The sequence below is a fragment of the Acomys russatus genome, chromosome 1 (assembly GCF_903995435.1).
Source record: "Acomys russatus chromosome 1, mAcoRus1.1, whole genome shotgun sequence".
Lineage (NCBI taxonomy): Eukaryota > Metazoa > Chordata > Mammalia > Rodentia > Muridae > Acomys > Acomys russatus.
Genome location: NC_067137.1, coordinates 29,335,593 through 29,356,109, shown reverse-complemented (window position 1 = coordinate 29,356,109; position 20,517 = coordinate 29,335,593). Strand labels below are relative to the sequence as shown.

The 20,517-nt window shown below is 44.2% G+C and overlaps 1 protein-coding gene across 1 annotated transcript; it reads right to left on the bottom strand.

Moving 5' to 3' along the window:
* Window positions 1-947: 947 nt before the first annotated feature.
* On the bottom strand, window positions 948-19,638 carry Matn3 (matrilin 3). The gene is made up of 8 exons (XM_051153421.1): window positions 19,331-19,638; window positions 15,053-15,619; window positions 11,953-12,078; window positions 9,809-9,934; window positions 7,782-7,907; window positions 5,128-5,253; window positions 2,768-2,878; window positions 948-1,234 (listed from the first exon to the last, which is right to left on the bottom strand). The coding sequence occupies exons 1-8, from the start codon at window positions 19,620-19,622 to the stop codon at window positions 1,179-1,181; spliced, it is 1,530 nt and encodes a 509-aa protein (XP_051009378.1). The 5' UTR covers window positions 19,623-19,638; the 3' UTR covers window positions 948-1,178.
* Between the last annotated feature and the right edge of the window lie 879 nt (window positions 19,639-20,517).

Sequence of the window (20,517 nt, the reverse complement as noted above, 5' to 3'; positions counted from 1 at the left end):
TCCATATGTGCACTGTGGCACCTATGCACACACACACCCAAACACACACACACACACCCGTAATTAAATTTTTCCACTGGTTTTATTTAGAAATTTCCTTTCCATTTACCCTGAACTGACTAACATTTTAAGCCTCAACAGTGTGATATTAACTTATTGGAAGGGTATCCTCATTTTGTTCTTTCAGTTTCACAATTGTTACACATTCAAGAATTATTAATTCAGTTCAATGCTTAATAGGGAAAAAAACAAGTATCACCAAATAAAATCAGCCATGACATTAATATAGAATGATAGAAACTTTTATTATATTAGGAATAATACAACCAAAACAGATCAAGTAGCACAAAATTTAAAGAATTGTTTCATCCCAAAAGTTGTAATTTGCAGGTAAAAAGTATATGTTTCGTATATTTTGAGTGAAAAAATTAGACTTACTACTGACTTTTTAAAAACATAATATTACATTTTGTTGCTTGTTAAGTAGTTTTATAAATATGCAATTTTGCCTATTACACGCTAAAACAAAATGATAGAACTCAGATTTTTTCCCCCTTGGCAAAATCTTAGCACCTTAAGTTCCCATCCAGTTCTCTTAAGTTATTCATTCCTATGACATTAATGGACTAAGTGTGTCGTGTAACACTTAATCTGTGTAAATTAATTTTAGGTACATGTGTTACAAATCACTTCCTTTGTACTTTCGATAATATTCCTGCAAAAAACAGAAGTACAAAACAATTCTAAATATATTCATCTCAGTTTAATTATTTGAACTTTTTATGTGTAAATAATTCATAAAATTTGCACTCTCAATAGTAAGGCTTCCTTGTATTATAAATATTACCAAGAAGAACTATACCTAAAGTTTTATGAGCAAGATCATCTTACTAACATAAACATTTAAAACCTAAATGGCTCAACAAGTAGATAACAAAGCAATAAGCTTTTCACTTTCCATCTTATTAACTATTTCACAGTCATAGCTTAAAGACTATGCTCTTAATAATAAGGGTCTGCACATTTATTTCCTTAAAAATGACATTGGTTCTACAGAAAACCCTCATACTGTCTACCAAATAATAGTCAAGCATTTATGATGGCAGATTATTAGCAGGAACATTAGGGATAAAGTGTGCAAGAGGATGAAGCACTCCACATTTCAGCCGAGGAACAGTTTAACGGTGTGCTTGTCCATTTTCAGTTACTTGCAGCGTCTTCAAGATGTTGTCAAGTGGCTTGGTGTTAAGGCCAAGGCACCTTGATTCTACACATTAGAAAGCATAAGCACACTTTGCAACGCTTCAGCACGAAAGACAACTATATTCCACTGTAAGTAAACGAAGCTGTTTTCTCATCAAAAGCCTACTCTAAAATTCAAAAATTCATCAGCAAATTACACTCCTGCAGAGGTCTCCCCCCACCTCTCTCTCTCATTGAAAATCTAATTGGACCATCATCTCTCAGTGGGGAGCAATGCTTATGAAGTCTTGATTAAAGGTTGTCCCTTGATTTGGCTCTCTGGAGATTTTACATTTCTCGGAAACAGACTTCAGTAGATGAAGGAAGAGACAGACTCCTTCTTCCTTGTGTAGTGAGAAAAATGGCAATACTAACACAGGAAGAGGGAATGCTAGCTAACCACAAGCACCGGCTCAGGCACGGGAGACACGTGGGTGCTGACTCCTTCATGCTGCCTGTACCCTCCTCAAAATCTGAACACTCCTAGGTCATACCTACCCCAGCCTGAATTCCATTCCTCTGAGATATATAAGAACGGAGTCCTTAACTTGAACTATGCTGAGATAAAGCTCTTTGCCAGAGCTAGTATCCTGAGTACTGGCTTTGAAATTCGCCGGGACAGTGTCAAGTTACATTTTGAAAGCCATTTTTGATATCTTAGCTTGCCAAATTGTATAACCGTGTATCATCTGGGGTGCAACATCCCACAGATCCCCTGATTTGTTTTCCTGGACATATGAAGATTTTGAGTTAAGAGGTTACTAAATAGGCTGCAGTGGTTAAGAACACTCACTGGCTGCTCTTCCAGAGGTCCCAGGTTCAATTCCCGGCATCCACATGGCACCTCAAAACTGTCTGTAATTCTAGTTCCAGAGTATCTGACACCCTCACATAGACATACATGCAGGCAAAACAGCAATGCATGTGAAATAAAAATTAAAATTAAAACGTACTTTAAGGAATCATAGATTAATTGCTCTGTTATGTAAGAGCTCAATTGGGTACATAAATTGCTATTAAAAGCGCTAGGAAAAGAAATACGTAGTTTTTACATTTAAGTGTTGCATGGGTAAAAATGGTCTATCATATCACTGAAAAAAAACTCTGAATCCTTTTCAAATGCGTTGCCTTGCTCAACTTAAAGCACTGAATAGGATACTTGCTAGTAGAATATCCTAAAATGTTTGGCTCAATTGTAGTGTCTGGGTTGGCTTCTAGAAGCCACAGCCATATTATGTTGATTGCTGTACAATTAATGTGTCAATCAGAAGTTGAAACTTATAAATAATTTTTAAAAGAAGATGGTGTCTGGATTGCAGCACAGGTGGTAGGTAGAGTGTGTGCTTAGTCTACATGAAGCCCTTACAAAACCAAGCATGGTGGGGCACACCTGTAATCCCAGCCCATGGGAGGTGTAGAAAGGACGAGCTGCAGGTTGTCCTCATGTACACAGCAAGTTTGAGACCCCCTCCCAAACAAAGAAAAGAAGAGGAGGAAGAGGAAGGAAACCATCCACGAAGGATATGTTTGGTGTTCAGCTTCTGGAGATGGGAGCTGACCTTCTCCTGGAATGCCAGCGTGGCTCCACAGCCACAAGCATCTTCTATGGAAATGAGGCTCCGTGCTTCCTCAATGTCTGAAGACAATGACAATGGACAAGATGCTACAGCCACAGGTGACTACAACAAAGTGGGGGGGCAGGGTGGGGGGGGGCAGAGGATGGGGTGGGGTGGGCGGGGGCAAGGTGTAGAAGCATAAGAGGCAAAATAAAGGAATGAGAGCACATCAGGAAATCTACAATCCACTTCAACTTTGCCACTTATGTAAATGCATTTTTTCAGGAGGTAAAATTATATAAAGCAAACAGAAGAGGGAAAATGCTTATTAATGTTAATTTCACAGAAAACTTTATTAGGAAACATCGGGGAAATGTTTATGTTTGTCAAAACCGGGTGATGGTTATTTGAGAGTTCATTGTATTTTTCCCCATGCTTTTGTCATTGTCAGAAATCAGCCATTGCATAAAGCTTTTTAAAGGTGGCTAGCTGGTGCAGTGGCGGTTCTCAGGTGGTAGTTTGTGACTCTTGCGAGGTCACATATCAGATATTTACAACACGATTTATAACAGTAGCAAAGTTGCAGTTATGAAGCAGCAACAAAGTAATTCTATGGCTGGGGGTCATCACAAAATGAGGAACCGCGTTAAAGGGTCTCGGCATCACGAAAGGTGAGAGCCACTGGCCTAGGGAGAAACCACAAACACAGAAAGAAGCCAGGCTTCCTGGGCTACTGGGTCCTCGTTAAGGAATGAACATGACAACAGTTATCTACTTGTATAGCCAAAAATATTTCAACAATTAAAACTAGGTTATTTGTGATTTCCTACAAAGGATTGCTATTCTATTGAATGATTTGAATTGAGAAGTATAATTTTTATCCTTACATACTTTGGAGCTAAAAATTCAGAGCTATATTAATAGCCAATCTAGATAAACCACTCTGTTTGTGTGTATGTGTGTGCATGTATATTTGTGTGTATGTACATATGTGTGTGCATGTGCGCTTGTATGTATGTTTATATGTATGTGTTTGTATGTGTATGTGTGTGTTTGTGTGTATGTATGTGTTTGTGTATATGTATGTGTGTGTATGTATGTGTTTGTGTGTATGTATATGTTTTTGTGTGTGTGTGTGTTTGTGTGTATATATGTATGTGTTTGTGTGGGTGTATGTGTGTGTTTGTATTTGTGTGTGTATGTATGTGTATGTTTGTGTGTTTGTGTGGATGGGTGTGTATGTGTGTGTGTAGGCCAGGGATCAAGTGTCTTCTTCTATTGCTGCTCCCCTTATATTTTGAGACAGGACCTCTGACTGATCCTGGAGCTCAAGGACTGGCCAGCAAGCCTACAGAAGGCTATCTCCCCTTCCCAGCATTAGGATTAGACACATGTTCCTCCACACTTGTCTCTGTAGTGGGTGCTGAGGATCTGAATCCACATCCTCACTTTCGCTACAGTCATCTCCCCTTGCCCTTATTTAGTTTTTGAAGCAGAGTCTCAGACTGTCAAAGCTGGCCTTCAACTACTAAGTCTCCTGCCCACAGCTGGCCAGAAAGTACCAGCCAGACATCAGGCACAAGCCGACCATCCTTGTACAGAGTATGAGATGGGTAACTAACTAGTCCAGCGCTCTTGCTTAATAGACTCAAAGATCTATGCAGCCACGTGCTCAGTGGGATATTCTTATTAAAACACCCCTTTAAAAAGTATAGGACAGGGGTATAGCAAAATTGGAAATTGAGAAAGATCCATTCACAAGAACATAAAAAAAAAACAAATAAAACACTTAGGTACATATTTAAGTATATGACTTGTATACTGAAAATTACAAAACATTGTTGAAGGAAATTAAGAAGACTTGCATGAGTGGAAAGGCACCCATGGTACTAAAAGCTCTGGAAAGTTGTTAAAATGGCAGCACTGCCCTCAAGTGACCTGAGGAGCCTATCACAGTCCCTGCTGGCAATGTGGGAAACTGGCAAGTCCGCAGAGGCATGGGAAATGTCAGGCAGAGTCCTGTGAGTGCAGAGAGCTGGGATGGATGGTGAAATCACTCCAGAGACAAACTGTAGGGACAGTGACCACAGAACTGTACATTTGAAAGTGGTTAGGACAATAGATTTGATGTTATGCAAAACAAAACAAAACAAAAACAGACTTCAAGACATTAATTAGAGGGAAAAATGAAAAAGAGAATAGGATCAAATTACAGAAGGCAGAGCATGGAGCACAGGACAATAAATCAACATGATAACTTTTTTTTAAAAAGCAGCTTTCTCCAAGATTTTTCCATTGAATAAAATCTACTTAAAGGGCCAGTCTTCACCTGAGCATGTCTTCTTGTCATCATTCAAGGTGTATCCAGGGAAACAGTCACAATGGTAGGATGCTGCTCCATCACTCACACAGATGTGCTGGCAGCCATGGGTGCCCAGAGCACACTTGTCTCGGACTGCCCCAAACCATGCAGGAAAAAAAAAATATTCACCCATTACTTAAATAGAGAACAAAACACAAACTTCTGAAATACAAAGCAGCACTGGCAACTAAGTCTTCAGTAGTCACCCAGAGTCCTGTGTTCCAGGGGAAAGTGTGGCTTGCTTCCCGGTGCCACACACCCTTGGCCTGATCTGTTACCTGGCCACTCCTTCCCTCCATGCTCCTGCGGGTGTCTGAGCAGCCTTCGCTTCTCTCCTGCCCATTGTACTGCGTCACGGTGGTAGTGTGGCGCTTACCTTAGGCATTTCTGAAACTACCACTGCTGTTTACAGATCATCACCAAAAACAATCTCCTAGGAAGCCTGTGGTAGTGAACCATGTCAGATTGACAAGAGTCTAGACAATCACGGGGACCATGTCTGTGAGGGAGATTCTAGATTGGGTTCACTGAGATTGGAAGAGCCACTTTAAATGTGGGTGACAGTGTTCTGATACCCTGGGGTCCAGAACTGAACTAAAAAGAAGGTTCGCTGCACACCAGCATCCATCTCTCTCTGCTTGCTGACTATCATATCCAATGGGAGCAGCAGCCTTGAGCTCCTGCCACTCTGACTTCCCCACTATTACAGACTATTCCCTCAAACTGCGAACAGAATAAACCCTTCCTTCCTTCTTGCCTTCCCTCCTTCCTTCCATTGTTTTGCTCAGACATTTTGTCACAGCAGCAAAGCAAATCACTAATACAGACATCACATGGTATATGGGGCTAAGTTTGGTGCTATACCAAAAAAAAAAAAAAAAAAAGACTATACTGCCTAAAGACCAACCACTGACACCTAATGATGTGAACAGAAAACACTGATGGCCTGGACACTCATGCTCATATTCTCTCTCTCTGTCTCTCTCTCTCTGTCTCTCTCTCTCTGTCTCTTTCTGTCTCTCTCTCTCTCTGTCTCTCTCTCTGTCTCTCTCTCTCTCCCCTCTCTCTCCCCCCCTCTCTCTCCCTCCCTCCTTCCCTCCCTCCCTCTCTCCCTACCGCTCTCCCTCTCTCTCTCCTCTCCCTCTCTGAAAGAAAAACAATAAATGCATAAGATTAACTACGATATATTCAATTAAATAGTGAAGTACTTTTGTTTATCACATCAACAGCATTTCAGAGACTAAGAGAGTCTGCCCAAACTTAAGTGGAGAGCAGAGGAGAGCGCCACACCAGCCCTGTGTCTAGATGGCCTAGAACAAAGTGAGAATAGCTGAGTTCAGAAAGGCTCCTAAGAGACACAGAGTCTTCCTCTGCTGTTAGAAGGGCCAAAGAGCTGTGTGTGTGTTCATAGTCTTTTACGGATCAGAATCCTCTTGCCTCAGTGTCTATAGTGGCTTGGATTAGAATCATGATTTCATTTCTTTCTCTTTTTATTTATTTATTTGGTTTTTCAAGGCAAGGTTTCTCTCTGTAGCTTTGGCTATCCTAGACATGCTTTGTAGACCAGGCTGGCCTCAGAACTCACAGCAATCTGCCTGCCTCTGCTTTCCGAGTGCTGGGATTAAAGGCATGTGCCACTACGCCCAGCTTATGATTTCATTTCTTAAAGAGACGAAGAGCTGGGCTTGGTGGTACATGCTGCAACCCCAACCCTTGGGGTTACTGCATACTGAGGCTAACTGGACTACATAGTTGATTTCCAGGCCAGCCTGGGCTGAAGGAGACTCTGTCTTAATAAATAAATAAATAAGGATCCAATAATGTGCCATTTCCCTTCATTTATCTTGACAAGGTCCCACCATATCTAGTTCCCCCAAGGAAGAAGAGAAGGTGGATAAAACTCTGAAAAGCGCTGACGGGCCAGCACCTCAAGGAGTGCCTCTCCAAAGGGAGAGCTTTTATGTGTATAAATGCTGCCCTGTTCTACCCTAAGTTTAAATCAAGTTAATGAGGATTAATGGTCCTGGCAGGGGTTCGTTAGCCAAGTCACAAGGCTCTGAGTCACTGAAGATTGATCAGCTAGGAACAGTCAAGAATGTGCCACTTCCAGCACTCTGGAAGGGCTGTGTGGGTCTAAGTCAAGCCTTTACAAAGCCTCCTTTGCTGAAAGAATCAATCTTGAGGATCAACACTACAGAAAAGTCCCAGGCCAAATTTTAACTGGAGAAAGATCAGTTCAACCTATCACACCAAATAGTTACTATACAGCTGACTTCCTCTGTATGCTTAAAAAGTCCCCAGTGTAAACAGCTATAAAAGCCTTCCTGGATAGCTTTCTTCATGTTCCCTATTCCCTACATGTTTCCCAGTAGTTTCCTGAAGTGATCTATGTTTATAAAAGCCAGTGAGCTCACTAACCACGCTGGGCAATGTGTGCCTAAACATGCAAACTGGCCAGATGTCTGAGCCTGAGTCTTTAAGCAACACACACACACGCACACACACACACACACACACACACACACACACACACACACGACCCTCTCTTATGGTGAACTGCAGGATGATCTCACCACCATGGGAAGAGTCAAATAGGAAAGGACTTGTTGAATGGACTTTACCTGAACATGTTTTCCTGTCTGCATTCAGAGTGTAGCCCTCAAAGCACTCGCAGTGATGGGAGCCGGCTCCATCGTTCACACAAATGTGCTGGCAACCATGTGTACCCGAAGCACATGTATCCAGAGCTGCCAGATGAAGGTCCAAAAGTAAGATTTTAAAATTCAAAGGGTCCTTTATTACCCATAGATAGACGCTTGCTTGAAAACAGCTAGAAATATATGAGGGGAAAGCTGGCTGGGGGCTAGGCAAAGCAGCCAGCGTTATTTGCTATAGCTAGAAGTTAGCAGACTTCATAAAATTCTTCACACATGATAATTTATTCTCCACTATTTTACTCAGTTCTTCTTTCAATGTTGTCAATGTTGAGCTTTTTATAACCTAAGCATCTCATAAATACTTAATGCATTCCTTTTCGGTTTATTGTACTTATTCCAGCCCAGAAATAAACCAGCTAATTATGCAGCTAATTACACTAGACCCAGGGGAAAGGAGGAATTAGGATTTGGGGAATTTCTATTTTAACACTCTTTCATTTCCTAAATACGGTACAAGAGCCCCAAGGAGAATAACTCACTTAAGGAGAATGAGAACCTAAGACCTAACTCCTTATTCGATGTATTTCCTTGTGAGAGATAGATGAATAGACATAGTTAGGTCAGTACATAAATAGATTACATACATACATACATACATACATACATACATACACACATACATACAGATATACAGTAGAGATACACATTTGAGGTGTTTTTGAGACAAAGTCTTACTATGTAGCCAAGGCTGGCATGAAATCTTCAGTCTTGAATGCTGAAATTGCACGTGTGTATCACCACACACAGAGAAAAGACTTTGCATTGACATATTTTAACCTATCTTGGTGAGGGAGGGTTGAGAGCATCTTATCTATAGCCCAGGAAGGCCTAGAATGAACAGTGGCCCGCCTGCCCATCTCCCATATGTCAGAATTATAACCACGAGCCACCATACGCAGTTTTAATCTATTTTTTTTTTAACTTTTAAACTTTCAATTTTAAGGTGAGTTCAGACTTTTGAAAAACGTACTTCATCTAATTCCAAATGCTAACAATGTAGATGTCTAATGTGATGAACAAACATCAGCACAGCATGGTTTCTTAATCTACATTCAACATTCAGCTGTGTCCAGTTGTTCTTCAAATGTCCCTTTTCTGGTCCAAGATTCAAGCCAAGATGGCACATGACATGAAGCTGTCATATCCTGAGACATGTCATCAGTCCATCAGTCTACCTTTGCTTTTACAACTTTGACACATTTGAGAAGCATTTGGAAAATATTATGAACTGAGACTCTCTCTCCCCTTGGATCTGCCTAATGTTTCATGGTTCTAAATTTTTAGCAAGAATATGCCAGATGTGCTACCATGTCAGATGGTGCTGTCAGTGAGGTCATCTCCAGTGATGTAAACATTGAACTCTCATTATGTAGATACAATGTCTGCCAGGTTCCCCATTACAGAGTTAGTAACTGTTTTGCGTTTGTGCGCTCTCTCTCTCTCTCTCTCTCTCTCTCTCTCTCTCTCTCTCTCTCTCTCTCTCTCTCTCTCTCTCTCTCAGTGTGTGTGTGTGTGTGTGTGTTTCATATTGCCCAGGCTAGCCTTGAACTCCTACGTAGCTGAGATAACTTTGAGTTTATGATCCTCCTGCCTCCACATACCATCAGTGTTTTCCTTTGTAAGCAGTAGGTATTTTGTAAGGTGTTATTTGATGATCATTTACTAAATTGTCTAGTGGCGCACACCTTTAATTCCAGCACTTGGGACGTAGGCCAGCCTTGTCTTACAGAAAGAGTTCCAGGACAACCAGGGCTTCTCAGAGAAACCTTGTCTCAAAATACAGTCACTCAATAAAAAAGAAGGAAAGAAAGAAAAGAAAAAAGCAGAAAACTCCCAGGGTGGCAAAAGTGGGAAACTGATCAAGTTCCCAGCTGTGGGCTTCCCTTCAACACCATGTAGATCGGCAGGTGAACGTGTACACAACCACTCACCTGCACAGGTTTTCCTGTCTGCATTCAAGATATAACCTTCATAGCACTCGCAGTGGTAAGAGCCATTTCTGTCGTTGACACAGATCTGTTCACACCCATGCGTACCGAGGACACACTTATCAATGGCTGTGAGAACATGATCATGGCAAATGTGAACACATGGAAAGGAGGTACACAACTTCACACCAGTCACATTATTACAGACACACACTCACTCACATATGTACACACATACACACTCATATACACTCACACAACTAACAGAGGGAGTGGACACAGGAAAGGGCAACTGATGTAACTTGGATCCCAACTTCTGGTCTTGTTCTTTCACCGACAGAATCACTGACATACATGCCTCTTCCCTTCTTGGCATCTCAGTATCTTTATCCATAAAATTAGCAATTTGAACTAAATAATCTCTGTTTTCTTCCTCACAAAAACTCTTCATGTATTAAAGAGAGAAAAAAAATCTAATTTCTGTTCTCCAATGACTCTGAGTGGAGTCAGGGCCCTCAGTACTTCCCTCTGCTTCCAGTGTCCTAGTGTGCATGGTAATAGGCATAACTGGGATGCTCATCTCTAGTAAAATAAAACCCAGGGAAATATTGACTATTCAGAAGTATCGAGAGTTTTGGATCCGGGCCTAGAAAGTTGATCCACTGGTTAAGAACACTGGTTGTGCTTCCAAAGGACTCAAGTTTGATTCCCAGAATCCACATGGCAACTCACAAGTGTCTGTAATTGTCAGTATCAGGGGATCCTGTGTCTGTGTGTGTGTGTTATAACCATATACATTTATAAACTAACATATATTTTTAAAATAAAGGAAATTTTCTAAGAGTTTTGCATTACTTCTTTCTTGCTCGTCCTTTAATTAATGTTTTTCTTTAAGAACAGGAATGAAGAAAAGCCTAAGAACAGTTCGGACCTTAAGTCAACACAACACAGAGGAACTTGCACCCCCATGCTTATAGCTACACTATTCACAGAAGACAGAAAGCAGAACCAGCCTAAGTGTCCACCAGCAGATGAATGGATAAAGAAAACATGGTACGGGTGCACAACAGGATCTTATGCAGATGTAAAGAAAACGGAAATTATGATTTTTGCAGGAAAATGGATACACCTGGAACTTACCATGCCAACCATGGGGAAAGAGAAAGCAGACTCAGAAAGATACTGCATGTTTTCTCTCATATGAGAAATCTAGATTTAAAATTGGATGTGTGTGGTTTGGGGGGGCGGTTTGTGAGAGATCATAAGGGAGGTGAGAAATAGAGAGGACAGTACAGTGCATGTCATAGGGAAGCAGAGGGGGTGTTAAAGTGAAGGAAGGAGCAGAGCCGGCTAGGGAGAGAGGAGAACCGAGGAAGGTAGCAGGGAGGGAAAATAATGAGAACAAATTATAATGAATGACACATATAAATGAAGATGTCATGACAAAACAATTTGTATACTAACCTAAAATATTAATTTTTAGGAAAAGAATGAGCCAGAGAGACAGTCAGTGTTTATGGGATACACTGCTTTTATGAGGCATCTAAATTTAGTTCCTAGCAGCACATACAGTGGGCCGCCACCACTGCAGCTTCGGTGGGATCTCTGACACCTCTAGGCTCCTCAGATACCTGTACCCACATGCGCATAACCACACACAGACATGTGCACACGATTTGATTTGATTTGATTGGCTTTTCGAGACAGGGTTTCTCTGTGTAGTCTTGGCTGTCCTGGACTCACTTTGTAGACCAGGCTGGCCTCGAACTCACAGAGATCTGCCTGCCTCTGCCTCCCTAGTGCTGGGATTAAAGGTGTGCGCAACCACCACCACCACCACACCTGGCCTTCTTTTTAAGTTCTGGATCCCAGTGCTTTTAATGGTGTCACCCAGTTGGCGCGCACGCGCACGCACACACACAGATACACACACAAAGAATAGTAACAAAGCCTGTGCTAGGCTGCCTTGAGTAGGTTCTCCCTTTTCTCTCATGGTCTCTATTAAGGAAAGCTGCTGAACAGTGGTAAAACAGTCAGGAGGCACTCAAGAGAAAAGAAGGTGAAATCAAAGCCTAATAGAAACCCCTCCCTGGAGAAGAGACGTCAAATAACTCCCACCCAGCCACAGTACCCTGTGGAAACCTCACCTGAACATGTTTTTCCATCTGAGTTCAAGGTGTATCCTTGGCTGCACTCGCAGTGGTGCCTGCCATCACCATCACTGATGCACACGTGCTGACACTGGTGTGTGCCAAGCACGCACGGGTCCAGAGCTAGGCAAAAAAAAGTACAGTGGTGACGTCAATGCCTAAGAACCATTTTAGACGCTTCCTCCTATTCCAAAGACACTGTCCTCCATATTTCTTTCGGACTCCATGCTGACTTCGTTATTAATTTTAAAAAGCCTCTGTTTTGTTAGACATTTGACTTGAGACGTTGCAGATTACTGTATCTTGCTATGCCATCTCTCAAAAGAGAAAGGAAAGTCTGAATTTGGAGCTGCTGGAATCAAACATTTCCACAGATCAGGTAGCATGATGTTTTGTTTGGCTGGATTGTGGATCCATAAAACAGATTCTTGCCTCTCGACCATAAGAGTCAAGGAAAAATAATGAAGTACTGTCAAGAGTTCTATGAGCCGGAGGGCCCAGTATAGCCGAAATCTGATTCACAACAGTCCCACATTTTGTGCCTAAAGGGAATTGGGACCCAAGCATGCCTATCCACCTGGAACTGACTCACACTTGGCCAGGGAGACGTGCCGGAGCATGCAAACAGAGCAAGGCCATGGTCCAATAGCCTCCTCTGCCATGCCCACATGAGTCTACAGCCCAAATATCTATTTGGGTTCTTTGGATTCGACTGTAAATACAAAAAAATAAAAAGAGAAGGCTGAGATGATGCCAGCGATGTCACATCTCCACCCTTTTGCTCCTGGAAACATTTGTATCTCAATGGCATGGTCGCTGCCCACCCCACCCCACCCCCAACACACACACACACTCACGCACATGCACACGCGCACGTTTTAAAAGATGAATCATTGAATTTAGTCATTTCTACAAAACCAAGGCCTGTTAGAGGAGGCTAGCACTCCTGTGGCAGGTAACTCAGCCTCCAGTGCCCTTGGCAATAGGACAAGGCTAATATTTTCCCAAGGAGTGCCTTTTCGTGGAATGATCTTTCCAGCCTATTGACTACAACAAGCCGCCCCTCAGTCGGTTTTTCCAGAGAGGACATTCCCCCTACCCCCAGAACAAGCAGGTCTATTGTACAAGGGGAAAAGATTGCCACTCACCACTATTACTTTACAGCCTTTGAGACCACCCCTAGTTGCTAACTTTAAGACCCAGCATAGCCACAGACCAGAGTCCTGTCAGAAACGGCTCTCACCCACAGCTTGAGGGGTGTTTCTGGGGAAAAAGAAAGAAAGCTACTTTCTTTCTAGAACCTAATAAACGCCAAGTAGATGCCATCATAGCCAATGCTGTTTTGTGAAGGCCTAGTGTCCCGGGACACGGAAGACAAGGGAGCCCAGCCAGGTCTGGCTGAGATGAGGCCAAGACTTCATCTCCTATCTCCCTACCAATGGATGATTCTGGGTTCCACATTCATTTAGATAGAAAGTCCTATTGATATTCACAACTGTGGTTTCTGGCTCATGTGCTTGTCTCTCCTCCAACTACTTAATGGTGTCAGAAGAGTGCACGAGCTACCTCTAACTTCGTATTTGGTAGTCAATATGAATAGATACAGACTGCATGTGGCAGAAAGTGTCTGTTTAGAAATTCACCTAAGTTGGAAAGGAGTCCACACTTGCTTCAAGAATTCTATAGAGGCTTTCAAACAATCATCTCCAAATAATTTTTTAAAATGTGACTTCCATAAATCATAATTCTATTTTTTTAAAGCTTTCATAGCTTTCCTTTTTCTTTTTTATCACAGGGTCTCATGTAACCCAGGCTAGCCTCAAATTCAGGATATAGCTGAGGCTGGCCTTGAACTCCATCTCTCAAGAGCTTGGGTCACAGGCATATTAATACTACACCCAGGTCACATCCTGATGAAGGTGTGTGGAAATCCAGCACTGAATAGATTCATACTGTTGCACCTGATTAATTCATGCTAAAAACAAAACAAAACAAAACAAACAAACAAAAAAACACACCTCTATCTGGGCAGTGGTGGCCCACACCTTTAATCCCAGCACTTGGGAGGCAGAGGCAAGCGAATCACTGTGAGTTTGAGGTCAGCCTGGTCTACAAAGTTAGTTCAGGACAGCCAAGGCTACACAGAGAAACCCTATCTTGAAAAAAACAAAAAATTAAAAGCTCTAATAAAATCAGCATGTTTGTTTATATTCCAACTCTATCCAAAAGAAAGACTAGAAAATCAATAGAAGATTTGTTTGTAATCTGCTTCTTGTGTCTCTTAAATGAATCAGTCCCTTAAATGAACCAGTCTCTAATCCAATTATCCCACAAAAGAATAAGCAGAGAAAGAGTCGGATCTGAAAATGGGTATTCATTAAGTGCACACGGACGGTGACACTGGGATACAGCCCGCTGGTTCTCCCAGGGGCAGATGCCACCCCAGGATCTGCAGGAGAACAAGTGAGCTGTTGGTAAATCTGAAGATGTAAAACTGAGGAAAGCATGCAGAGGCGTGGAATGTTCACAGTGGAGTAGAGGGGACAGGAGACACATCTTGAGTTTGGGCCTTATTTCTGGCCCCATCAGGGAGCGGTAGGAATGTTTATTCTGGTTATTTCCAGAACTTAGCATGTCTAATACAAACATGAAGGTTTTATGAGCAAACCAAGTTGCATATAGTACAGCCTTGTACTTGTAAACCAACACCATGTGTTCAGATTGGTTAAAAAAAAAAAAAAAAAGGCACCAAAAAAGCATTGCATGTGTTTAATTCTTCCATAAAATTTCCATACACACACACTCAAAATATGAATAAACTGCTTTTTCCAGGGGGCTTGGCAGTTAAGGGCACATACTTCTCTTGCAGAAGGCCCAAGTTTGGTTCCCAGTGCCCCTCTTGGGTGGCTCACAACTGCCTACAACTGCAGCTCCAGAGGATTTGAGGTCTCTAGCCTCATCTAATACCCATACTCATGTCCACACACCCACATAATACACATAATTAAAAATAAATTCTTTAAAAGACAATTTCCAGGTACACAATGTCTCATCTATAATATCCTTGCTACTTGAAAGCTCAAACTAGCCGACTTACCACAAAAGGTTTCCTGGAATCTAGCAGAAAGCTTCTCAATGACACCATAGGTCTCCACATAGAAGACATGCTCGTCCAGGGGCTTGCTAGCCATCATCTTGAGGGACTCCATATCAGCCCGGTCCACGCCCACAGCATAGAGTTCAATACCAGATGCCCTGGCCCGGGCAGCTACCTCATTCACCTGGTCCTGGGGCCTTCCGTCTGTCACAATAATAGCTACCTTGGGGATGTTAGACACGGGGCCCCGGGCTCCCGCCTCCAGAGTGAAGACTTCCTCCATCGCTGTCTGGATAGCCAGCCCTGACATGGTGCCTGTTGACAAGGGTGTGATCCGTGCCACGGCCTGTTTCAAGGCCTGCTTGTCTGAATAGGTGCCAAGCTGGAACTCTATCTTCACAGTGCTGGCATAGTTCACCACAGCCACCCTCGTGTCGGCTGCCCCGATGTCCAGAGTGTCGATGATGCGGGAGACAAAGGTCTTCACCTTGGTGAATTCCAGAGGGCGAACACTACGAGAACTATCGATGATAAACACCAAGTCCAAAGGCCTGCTCTTGCAAACACCTGCAAAGAAGGGTGGGGGCAACGCGAAAGACTAAACAGTGGTCAGACCCCCAATCAAAAAGGGGACAGTTCTCACTCCCAGAGACTCTGGGATTCTGGGAAGCCAGGCCCCTGTGCATACCCTAATGGCAGCAGTACCACTGCCTGCTTCCTTCCCGGAAGCCATCCTCCCGCTGAGTGGTTAAAAAACACCCAGGCCTTCAGAATCCCCTACTGAGAATTCACATGGAAATATGTGTCTTTCCAACATTTTGCCTGGAGACTTATCCCACTGAAGTTCAGTTCTGAGAGTCCTTGTAACTCCTGGCACTGAGGGGACAGCAGCCCTTCCTTGGCACTTGGCTGAGACGATGGGGTAAGGACTTTCAGCTCGCATGCATGTGCGATGCGTCAATCTTTGGGAGCCTATCTTGGTTTAAGGAGCAGAGAGCCTGGTGCCTCTTTCACTTTCTCTGAAAGCTCTTGGCCACTTCTCTTTGCTTTTTTTTTCACTTGTCACTTGCCTACCTGCCTGCCACGATGGCGGAAAAGAGGAATCCTCGGCTTCAAAGCTCTTACATTCTGCCTACACAAAAGTTACCTTGTGCCTTCCAGTAACTCAACACATGCTCATGGCCACTTTTTCCCTTTAGTCTTTATTGCTTCCTTCAATCTGATTTGCACAGCCCTCTCTCACCCACCCAAACTGAGTCCACTGTTAGCACTAAATGGGAGAGAATCCAGTTATTTCTTTTTCAAGCCATTCTCCACTTTCACCCCACACACACACAAGCATGCACATGTACATGCACGCACGCACGCGCACACACACACACACCGCAGCCCTGCATAGAAATGAGGTCCTTGAGAGGTGTCTGTCAAGGCTCCTCATTTCTTCATAAAAGGACAGAGTGATGCTATTTGCTCAGTCAGTACGTAGTGCCAAAACAAATTCTTAGCTGGGAGTGGTGGTGCCAGCTGTATTCATTGCACTTAGGAGGCTAAGAAGGAAGAAAGCAAATTCAAGATAGATAGTGAAGTATTATCAAAAAAAGCGAGTGAAATACACTCTTAAAATTTTTCTGAGAGGAAAGACTTGGTCTGGAATAGAGATCTTTGCCTCTGTTATGGTTGAGTTTTATTTGTTGTTTTTGTTTTGTTTTGTTTTGTTGTTTTCATTTTGAGGGCTGGGGATCAAACCCAGAGCCTTGTGTGTGCTAGGCAAGTATTCTACCACTGAGATGCATCCCCGCCCCCTCGATTTTTTATGTATCTATCTATCTATCTGTTTATTTACTATTTCTCTGAAATGGCTCACATTAGTCTCTAATTCACTATATAGCCAAGGATGACCTTGAGCTCACCATCCTACTTTCCTTCCCAGGTGTGGGGTCACAGGCATGTACATACCTAGCCTTTCAGTTCCATTTTCAAAGAGTGGAATTTGAACCTCTTGCTTTTATCAGCTGGAATTACTCCATTAATAGAAGAACACCTTACCATGAAAGGCACTGTAGGGTTCCTGTGAACTAGGCAGGGTAGAGGTTGCTTTACACACGTCAGGTAGCGGTTTGGAAGGAGCAAGCTCTGAGAGGCAGTGGTGTAAGACTGGCCTCCATGACTCCTGTCTCCTAACCCTACGGCCTTTCCAGTACACGTCAGCTGCTCCCACTGAGGCAAAGTTTCCCCCCACAAAAGTCAACATTATCTCATGTGCCCAGCCAAAGTTTGCATGTTGACTTTGAGCCACCACCCAAAAGACGCCGTATGTCATGTGTTTGGGTAAGTCAAGAGCAATTACAAATCACTTCTTTAGATCACACCACAATTTCCTTCAAGATTTCCAGGAATCAAGAGCAAGGAAAAAGAATGATGTAGAAAATCTCGCCTGCACATAGATAGGTCTGTGTGTGTGTGTGTGTGTGTGTGTGTGTGTGTGTGTGTGTGTATTTTTTTTTTTTTTTTTTGCGTGGTTGGAGTGGAAGGAGAAGGCATGGTGGCGCAAGCCTTGTAATTCAACCCTACACAAACCTCCAAGTGATATCTCTATGAACCAGGGTGTTCTTGTAACCAAACATGCCGGATTCTACTCGCCTCCCAAATGAATCTTCTATTTGGGGTTGGGAGCCCTGAGGTGTGATGGGCAGAATAACTCCTCCAGACTAAGTTCCAATCCTTATTCCAGAGACGCGCACAAATGCTGCTGAGCACGGAAAGACACTGCAGCTGGGACCAGAGAGCATTTGATTGGGAGGTTAGCCTCAATTTGTTTCAGATGGATTCAATAGAATTGCAAGGGCTCCTAAAAGTGGAAGAGGTCAGCTAAAAGGGGCCCAAGTGACCCAGATGTGAGATGGCCTCCAGCTGCCGTGGCTCTTTTTGAAGAGGGAAGGCCAGGCAGAGCCAAGGATTACAGTAGCCTCTAAGAAGCTTGAAAGCCTGGCAAGTACTCTCCCTGGCCCCTCCCTCCCAAAAGGACAGAGATGCAAGCCCTGCCAACACCTTGATATTGGTCCAGGGAGAATAGTGTCAGCCTCCGACCTACAGAACTGTAAGACAATACTTTGTATTGATTTAAGCCACTCAATTCCATCATCATTTGTTGTGGGAGCAATAGCAAAGTAATACGGGAATCTTGGCCAGGGTGGCAACAATAAGTTCTGTGACCATGCAGTTTTTTTTTTTTTTTTTTTTTTTCATCCCTACTCCCTCAGCAAGGGAGCACATTGTTTTCTAAGATCACTCCCACAATTAACAGTTTGATTCTTTAAAAAAAAAAAAAGGAGGGTCTGTGGATGTAACTTGGATAGTAGAGTATTTGCCTGGGCCCTGTTCCAAGTACCACATAAGCAGGGTGCAGTGTGCATGCCTGTAACCTGTAATCCCAGCAGAAGTTCAAGGTCATCCTTGGCTACGTAGTGAATTGGAAGCCTGCCTAGGCTACATATGACAGAGACAGGGAAAGAGAGAAAGAGAGAGAGAGAGAGAGAGAGAGAGACTGAGTCCACAAATTTGCTAATCTTTGCCAGTCTTGTCAGTGGTAACAGCCAACAGTAAAATGGAGTTGTTCGTAGAAGACCAGACCTGCCTGGGTCTTTGGGGGAATCAACGGAGCATGGGTTGGAGTTCAGGGCCCAGAGGGCTTAAGCAGAAGCGAGTAAAGCACCCAACGTAATTTCAGAACAAGACCCTCCCTGGGCTCCACAGCTTGGTTTTCCTTCCCAGTTGGCATTCCACCCACCTACACTTAGTCCCTTCTTCCAGACCCTGCATCCCCTCTAGACCCTTTCTTCTTAGCGAGAAAGGCACACACAGTGATCACAAAACAGATGGTTTCCAGATAACTACAAACAGGGTGTCTTTGCTCTCCCTAATCAAGAGATCCGGGCCTGGTAGAGCTGGGAGCCCCCATTTTACTCCTTGGCTGGCTGTCCTACAGGTGTGCGATGCTCTCTTCCCAAATCCCATGGAAGTTTGAACTGCAAGATACCAGATGCTATTAGGATCCTGCGCGTGACCTTACACCCTCACTCCTACTCCCCGCCCCTGCGCTGTCGGACCCTCCATTTCTGCGCAAGATTGCCGGGAGACGGATGCTTCCTCCAGCCTGCCTGAGGCTGGGGTGTGGCATGCTGCATTCCGGGGGTCCCCGCCAGCCCTCCCTCCCTCCCTCCTCCAGCCAGGGCTGTGGCTCTCTCCCCGCGGAGCCGTCCCCCACCTGCCCCACTATACCTGCACCTCGGGCCCCGGAATAAGGAGCGCGGGTGGGAGTCGCCAGAGCAGGGAGATGCCCGGGGCTGCCCCCGGGGACACGTGTCCCCAGCCGGCGGACACTTGTGCCGGTCAAAGGTCCAGAAGCAGCCGGGGACGGCAGCAGCAGCAGCGGCCAGAGCAGCAACAGAAGCCCCGGGAAGTGGTGCGCGGGGGCTGGGAGCAGCATAATGGGCTCGGAGACCTGCCGGAGTGTCTGAGCCTGGAAACGGTCGGAGCTCTCAGGGTCAGGTACGGGCGCGGGGCCACACATTGGGGGGCCAATTTAAAGGTCCCGCTCTTGGTGCTCCGCCCCGCCCCGCCCCCTGGAAGGCCATGCTTTGGGGGCCCGGGTGCCGCCAAAGGCCAACAAGAAGCCTGTCTGCGCATTCCAGTGGCAGGAGCGGAATGTCTGGGGCTAGGCGGCCAGCGGCACGGTGGTCACCGCCCGCCTAGTCCGGTGGGCTAGGCTCCGTGCCTCCTGGCTGATTGCCTCCTTGTAAAACCAGGCTGGGGTAGGGGGACTCCTATTCCACCCTCTTGTGCAGCCATATCTGCGCCCCCGAGTTGTATTTGATAATCCCCTGGATTCTATACCCACTCAGCTTCAGGCTGAGAGCAAGAGTCTCACACAACACACCTTTCTCCAGACAAGAAAGCCAAATTTTGCTGCTCTTTTTTTTTTTTTTTTTTTTTTTTTTTGCATAGGCCTCACAGATTCTAGCATTGTGAATAGGATGCTTTCATCCCAGTTTTAAATATCCGTAAACATTTAAACTTATAGTACCAGGAATAGTAAATCAAACATACACTTCCCCAGAGAGCCTCCGTTTACTGGACTAATACCGGCTTCCTCTCTGGAAAAGCGATCTGCAGGCAGCACAGGCTGGAAACTGCTGGGGCTTCGGGAAACCCTTCAGTCCACTGTGAGAGAGAAGCAGCACAGATAACATACTGCTAAGGGGAAGAGGTGGGTTAGAAACGTGGCCTGTGTGAGTAGGAAGGCTTCCAAAAGCAGGGGAGGAAAGCTGAGCTGGATCGTCAAATGCAGTGAGCATGAATGGGTCTCAACAGAGCCAATCCAGTCTTTCTGCCATAGCTGTTGCCCTTCTACCATCCACACACATGGTGACCGGACAATCATGTCTCCTACAGATTATGCAACAGCC

Excerpts from the sequence above, each read along its gene's own strand:
- Matn3 (XM_051153421.1), bottom strand. The coding sequence starts at position 19,622 with ATGTGTGGCCCCGCGCCCGTACCTGACCCTGAGAGCTCCGACCGTTTC. Across the intron at positions 12,079-15,052 it reads ATTCCAGGAAACCTTTTGTG|CTCTGGACCCGTGCGTGCTT; the intron begins GTAAGTCGGCTA and ends TTTTTTGCCTAG. Across the intron at positions 9,935-11,952 it reads AGATGGAAAAACATGTTCAG|CCATTGATAAGTGTGTCCTC; the intron begins GTGAGGTTTCCA and ends ATGTTCTCACAG.